Source organism: Rutidosis leptorrhynchoides, chromosome 3 (assembly GCF_046630445.1).
Source record: "Rutidosis leptorrhynchoides isolate AG116_Rl617_1_P2 chromosome 3, CSIRO_AGI_Rlap_v1, whole genome shotgun sequence".
In the NCBI taxonomy this organism is placed as follows: Eukaryota; Viridiplantae; Streptophyta; class Magnoliopsida; order Asterales; family Asteraceae; genus Rutidosis; species Rutidosis leptorrhynchoides.
In genome coordinates, this window is record NC_092335.1 from 251,346,628 (window position 1) to 251,352,833 (window position 6,206).

Consider the following 6,206-nt stretch of genomic DNA (forward strand, 5'->3'; position numbering starts at 1 on the left):
ACAATACAACTAATTATCATTATCCCTAATAATTATTATTATTATTAGTATTATTATTTTTATTATTATATCAGTATTTTTATTATTATTGTTAATATTAATAGTATTATTATTATTAAGATATTTATTTATTAATAATTAATATTAAATTTAATATATAAAAGCAGATTTTACGCGTAACCTTATCACTATCAGTTCTATTTTTTTTCCCTGCTTTCTGTTTTACTCGTGAACATATGTCGACACCTGATGGATACAAAACAACAATTAATCAATCTTTATGTGATACTTCAATCCTACGAATACTCTATCATCATCTGCACGATCATTCTTCTCTGTTGCTATTTGAAAATCAAACAAAAACTAAGGAAACAGGTTCGGTTTTTCCTTTTCGCTATCTGTTTTAATCAATAGCTCAGCCACAAATCAAATATCAAAATCTATAAATGCAGATGTGTTAGGATACATGTAGTTAAACTATCTGCAAAATTTCTTGTTCCAATTTCTTCTTTGGATTTCGAATTTCAAGGTCAAAGTTTTAAACCAAAAAGTTAAACGAGTGTTCTACAATCGCATTGAAGGATTAGATGATGTTTCTGCTCTAATTAAGGATCTCAGAAGATTTGAGGAATGATTTACTACATAATTCATGTAGAAAGCATAATCCAAAAATCATTCGAAGTTGAAAATCAAGATGTGAGTTGGTTGTCGAGTGTTCTTGCTGCTATATATTTTTTTTGATAATTTCGTTTCCTGCTAAATCACTAGCCTCTAAACTGAATCATCTTTATTGCTACTGTTTGACAAACACATCTCCAACAACCCATCGATTAATACCTACTGCTTGTTTATAGTTTCTGTTTCCAGTCGAGCAAAAAGAAATCGAGACCTATCGTTATACTACTGCACGTTTTCTGTTCCTGGTTCAACCCACACCACCGATACCCAAACAATCCATCAATCCAGCTTATTTCAAAAAATTAAATGGGCTTGGTGGGTCAACTTAATATTCTATACGGACTATTAGTAATTGGGCTGTTATGTTTATGTTCTTGGGCCACGTTTCTTTTTTTCTGTTTGGCTGCTACAACATATTTTTGTTTACTTTTCTGCCAAAGCCCACTTCTCACTTGTTGGGTCATGTATTCGTTTATTATTTGGGTCGCTATGTTTTAGTTTCGAATCGGGTCAGAAAGATAAAGAAAAAAAATGGAAATCCGTTATATATATGGATATGATGATGACGGGTGTGTTACGAGGATGAAGAGTGCCCGAATAAAAATGGTTAGGTGATGATGCGTAAAGGATATTGATAATAATTCGATGATTAGAAAGGATGATTATAATTTATGTATGATGATTAGAATTCGGGAAGAGGATGATCCCGTGATCATGGTATTATGATGATGTGAAGAAGATGTTGGCGATAACATGATTCGAGATGGATATGATCATATGTATATGATTTAAGGATAACGATGATGATGATGATCACATAAAATAATACAAGAGGTTATAATTCTGATTATTATTATTATTATTATTATTATTATTATTATTATTATTATTATTATTATCATTATTATTATTATTATTATTATATTATTATCATTATGATTACTAAAATAAGTATTAATAATATTATTATTAATATTATTACTACAAATAAACTGACTAATGCAATTACCAAAAATTATTATTATATATCATTATTAAATTTAATAATTAGTATATTTATATAAAAATATAATTATTACATATTTCATAAGTATATCAAATTTACTATTTTAAAATAAAAATAACATATATATATATATATATATATATATATATATATATATATATATATATATATATATATATATATATATATATATATGGAAACCATTATATGTTCATTATGTGTTTTAATATATATAACTGATATTGGTTCGTGAATCTAAGGCCAACCTTGCATTGTTCAATGTCGTCATATGTATTTTTACTACAAAATACAATATTGTGAGTTTCATTTGCTCCCTTTTTAAATGCTTTTGCAATATATATTTTTTGGACTGAGAATACATGCGCTGCTTTTATAAATGATTTACGAAATAGACACAAGTAATCAAAACTACATTCTATGGTTGGATTATCGAATCGAATATGCCCCTTTTTAGTCTGGTAATCTAAGAATTAGGGAACAGACACCCTAATTGACGCGAATCCTAAAGATAGATCTATTAGGCCCAACAAGCTCCATCCAAAGTATCGAATGCTTTAGTAATTCTAATTTATCATGTCCGAAGGGAGTCCCGAAATGATGGGGATATTCTATATGTATCTTGTTAAGGTCGGTTACCAGGTGTTCACCATATGAATGATTTTTATCTCTATGCCGTGCGAAATGCCTGATATGAGATTGATGTTTTTAAGAAATGGAAATATGAAATCATGTGGTCTATTAAAATTATGGAAATGAATATTGATGATAAACTAATGAACTCACCAACATTTTGGTTGACACTTTAAAGCATGTTTATTCTCAGGATTGAAAGAAATCTTCCGCTGTGCATTTGCTCATTTTAAAGATATTACTTGGGGTCAATCATGGAATATTTCAAAAGACATTGCATTCAAGTCGTTGAGTTCAATAAAGATTAGATCATTTATAGTTAGATATTATGAAATGGTATGCATTCCTCTCAACTTTCGATGTAATGAAAGTTTGTCTTTTAAAATGAATGCAATGTTTGTAAAATGTATCATATAGAGGTCAAATACCTCGCAATGTAATCATATGTTATTGTATCCGTCCGTATGGATTAGGACGGGTCGTCTCAATGTTATGGGGATCACTGGGTGGCGCAGATCTTTATTGATGGGAGCATACAATTGACATTCTTGACATACCCGTATTCTTTCTGCCGCATCGTTGTACATGTCAGGCCACTAATAACCTAACCTTTTAATCTTCTCCATCACTGTTCGAAAACCAGAGTGCAAAGTGCAAGCTCCTGAGTAGACTTCGTCTATGATCCTTTCAGCTTCTTTGGGGCCAACAAAGCGGAAGCTTGGTCCAAGATATGATTTTCTGTAGAGAACGTCATCGCGCAACTCATATATTGGCACTTTGACTATTTGACTCTTATCTTTTTGGCTTCCTTATCATCTTTGGGTAGCGTACCTATTTTCAGAAATTCAATTATATCGGTCATCCAACAATGCTCATCATGTTCCACAACGGCAGCTAGTTGATCGGGTTCAATGGACTTCTTGAAGATTTGCTCAACCAGAATTTTCTTCTCAAGATGATAGAATGCCAGTGCGGCCAGTTTACATAGCACATCCGCCTGCTTATTTTGGCTTCGGGGTATCTTGCTTATATGAAACTCATCAAACTCACTGATAAATGAACGTGCCAAAGCCAGATATGCCTGCATCCCTTCATCATGCACATCAAAGGTGTCGTTGATCTGTTTGGCAAATAATTGTGAATCGACATATATCTGGAGTCTCTTGACTTCGATCTCCTTAGCCAATATTAATCCTGCTAATAGGGCTTCATACTCTGCTTCATTTTTCGTAGCTTTAAAGTTAAACCTTAGCGTGTAAGTGTGTTCCTCCTTGTCGGGACCCGTGAGCAACAATCCTGCGCCTGCTCCCTGTGGGCCACTTGTGCCATCTATATACTACTCCCAGAGTTCGAGTGTCTGCGTTTCAACATTTTCTAGTTCAGGCGCAATTGGCATGTCGGACATGGTTTCTGGTAGGTAATCTGCTAGTATATGTCCTTTGATTGTGCTTCTGGAGTAGAAGTTGATTTCGTGTTCTCCCAACTCGATTGCCCATTTCATTAATCGCCCTGACGTTTCTGATTGACACAGGATTTGTCGAATAGGCCGATCCGTCAATACCACGATGGGGTGAGCTTGGAAGTATCACCGCAGCTGTCGTGCAGTAATTCTGAGCGCGTATACAAGCTTTTCAATTAGACGATAGTTGAGATCGCTCCCGGTCAACGCTATGCTAACGAAATATATAGGCATCTGCACCCCCTCTCTTTCAGCAATTAAGACCGAGCTGACTGCTTCCTGCACGATCGCCAAATATAGAATGAAGGCTTCCCCAGTGATTGGAGCAGTCAAGGTGGGGAGGTTTTTAAGCAGCGCTTTCATTTCTTGGAAGGCCTTCTCGGCTTCGTCCGTCCATTTAAAGTCAGACTTCTTCTCGCAGTTCTTGAGCGTACTGAAGAAAGGGAGAGATCTTTCAGCGGCTCTTGATAAGAATCTAGTCAGCGTGGCAAGTTTTTCACTGAGGCTTTGAACCTGTTTTTTAGTTTTCAGGGATGGCATGCACTCAATGGCTTCAATCTTTTTCGGGTTATCTTTGATTCCTCTGGTGGTAATCACATGCCCCAAGAATGACCCTTCTTCTTTCCCAAAACTGCATTTTGATGGCTTAAGCTTCATGTTGACACTGCGCAGAGTATCAAAAGTTTCAAGAATGTCTGCCGGAAGGTGTTCTTCACTGTTACTTGATGACTAGGTCATCGACGTATGCCTCCTAGTTACGACCAATCTGCTTTGCGAAAGTAGTATCCATCATGCGCTGATAAGTAGCGCCGGCATTTTTGAGTCTGAATGGCATTTTGGTGTAATAGTATATGCCATGGTCTGTATGAAATGCTGTCTTTTCCTCGTCTTCTAACGCCATGGGAATTTGATGCTACCCCTGAAACGCGTCCAGAAAACACTTAAACTGGAATCCAGCGAGAGATTCAACCCTCCAGTCAATTTATGGTAGAGGGTAATTGTCTTTTGGACATGCCTTGTTAATGTCTTTGAAGTCGACACACAAGCGCCACGATCCGTCAGTTTTGGGGACCAGGATCGGATTAGCAATCCATGTTTGGTAATTGACTTTGCGCAAGATGTTTGCCTTAACTAATTGGTTTACTTCTTCGCGCAACCACTCACTCCTGTTCGGCTCCATCGGCCTTTTCTTTTGCCGAACATGCATCATGCTTACATTAGCGTTGAGGTGGTGTTGAACGACATCTCGCGGTACGCTTGTCATATCTGCATCGCGCCAACTATATACATCCAAGTTGGTAATAAAGATGTTGCGCAATTTGGATTTTGTTTCTTTTGTCAAGCCCGCTCCTATTTTCACTTTCTGATCCAGGTAAGTGAGGTTTATTACGAGGTAACACCCTGTCGATGCCTCGTTGGATGATTTATCTTCCTCTTTTACCGTGACTGAAGCACACAGTGTCTCAAGTGGATTTGACTTTAGAGTAGCAATTCCTTGCTTCGTCGGGAATTTTACTAATCCATGAACCATTGATGGTATCGCTCCAAATCTTTGAAGGGATATTCGACCTAGTATTGTGTTGTATCTGGAGTGCGCGCACATTACACAGAACTCCACATCTTCAGTGCGCGTCTTATATTTATTGTTGTCATCCCTCAATTCTAGTTTCAGGTACAGGGTACCTATGGGCCATGCTGATTCCCGTGAGAACCCAGAGAGCACCATAGTCGAAGGTCTAACGCCTTTCTTTACGGTGTCTGGCAACTGTCTGAAACATTGCTCGTACATTATGTCAACGCTGCTACCGGTGTCCATATGCAAACGCCTTATCATGTATCCGGATTCAAGCAAGTAACCCTGAACCACGATAGGTGCGCATGAAGTGTTATGCAACCGAATGGCTGGAAAAGAGATTTCTGTAACCTCTTCACTTATCTGGTCAGCTTTGCACTTTCCATCTCTGCGAGGAGATTTAGTGGTCATACTTGCATATGCCTTTCTTCCCTGAGCTAAATGATGGATAGCGGGGTAGGAGTTGAAAAGGATAAATCGAAAAAATTTTAAGAACAATAAAGGAAAAAGATATATTTAAATCTTCTAACTTTGTCGTCCCATGGATGGCTCCATTTGATCAAGCATAAAATGTTCCAAAGGGTACGGTTCATGCAAGATCAACGATAAGGGGGATTTAAGGGTTTTTTGTCACACCCCCAAATAGGGCCTGGGGTATTTGTGACTAATTATATCAATTCACAGTTGTATAAACAAGAACGTCTCTATATGAGACATTTTATTGAGTTTTGCAGCGGAAGATAAATAGATTACATTGTATTTAGAGCATTAAATGTTTTTAAATGAATTGGTAAGTATGCATGAAGACTCCAAGCATGGCAAGAAATCATCATCAAAGT

At 36.6% G+C, this 6,206-nt stretch overlaps 2 protein-coding genes across 2 annotated transcripts; both read right to left on the reverse strand.

The window, feature by feature from the left end:
• Positions 1 to 3,116: 3,116 nt before the first annotated feature.
• LOC139900952 (uncharacterized) lies at positions 3,117 to 4,451 on the reverse strand. The gene is made up of 3 exons (XM_071883697.1): positions 4,035 to 4,451; positions 3,820 to 3,945; positions 3,117 to 3,671 (listed from the first exon to the last, which is right to left on the reverse strand). The coding sequence occupies exons 1-3, from the start codon at positions 4,449 to 4,451 to the stop codon at positions 3,117 to 3,119; spliced, it is 1,098 nt and encodes a 365-aa protein (XP_071739798.1).
• A 325-nt stretch (positions 4,452 to 4,776) lies between these two features.
• LOC139900953 (uncharacterized) lies at positions 4,777 to 5,778 on the reverse strand. The gene has a single exon (XM_071883698.1). It carries the CDS (start codon positions 5,776 to 5,778, stop codon positions 4,777 to 4,779), a length of 1,002 nt encoding a protein of 333 aa, XP_071739799.1.
• Positions 5,779 to 6,206: the final 428 nt, after the last annotated feature.

What these genes read in the sequence shown, in the direction of transcription:
- LOC139900953 (XM_071883698.1), bottom strand. Translation starts at nt 5,778, where the DNA reads ATGACCACTAAATCTCCTCGCAGAGATGGAAAGTGCAAAGCTGACCAG.
- LOC139900952 (XM_071883697.1), bottom strand. Translation starts at nt 4,451, where the DNA reads ATGAAGCTTAAGCCATCAAAATGCAGTTTTGGGAAAGAAGAAGGGTCA. An exon ending in TAATTGCTGAAAGAGAGGGG is followed by an intron (nt 3,946 to 4,034) that starts GTGCAGATGCCT and finishes ATACGCGCTCAG; the next exon opens with AATTACTGCACGACAGCTGC. An exon ending in TTAATGAAATGGGCAATCGA is followed by an intron (nt 3,672 to 3,819) that starts GTTGGGAGAACA and finishes CTCTGGGAGTAG; the next exon opens with TATATAGATGGCACAAGTGG.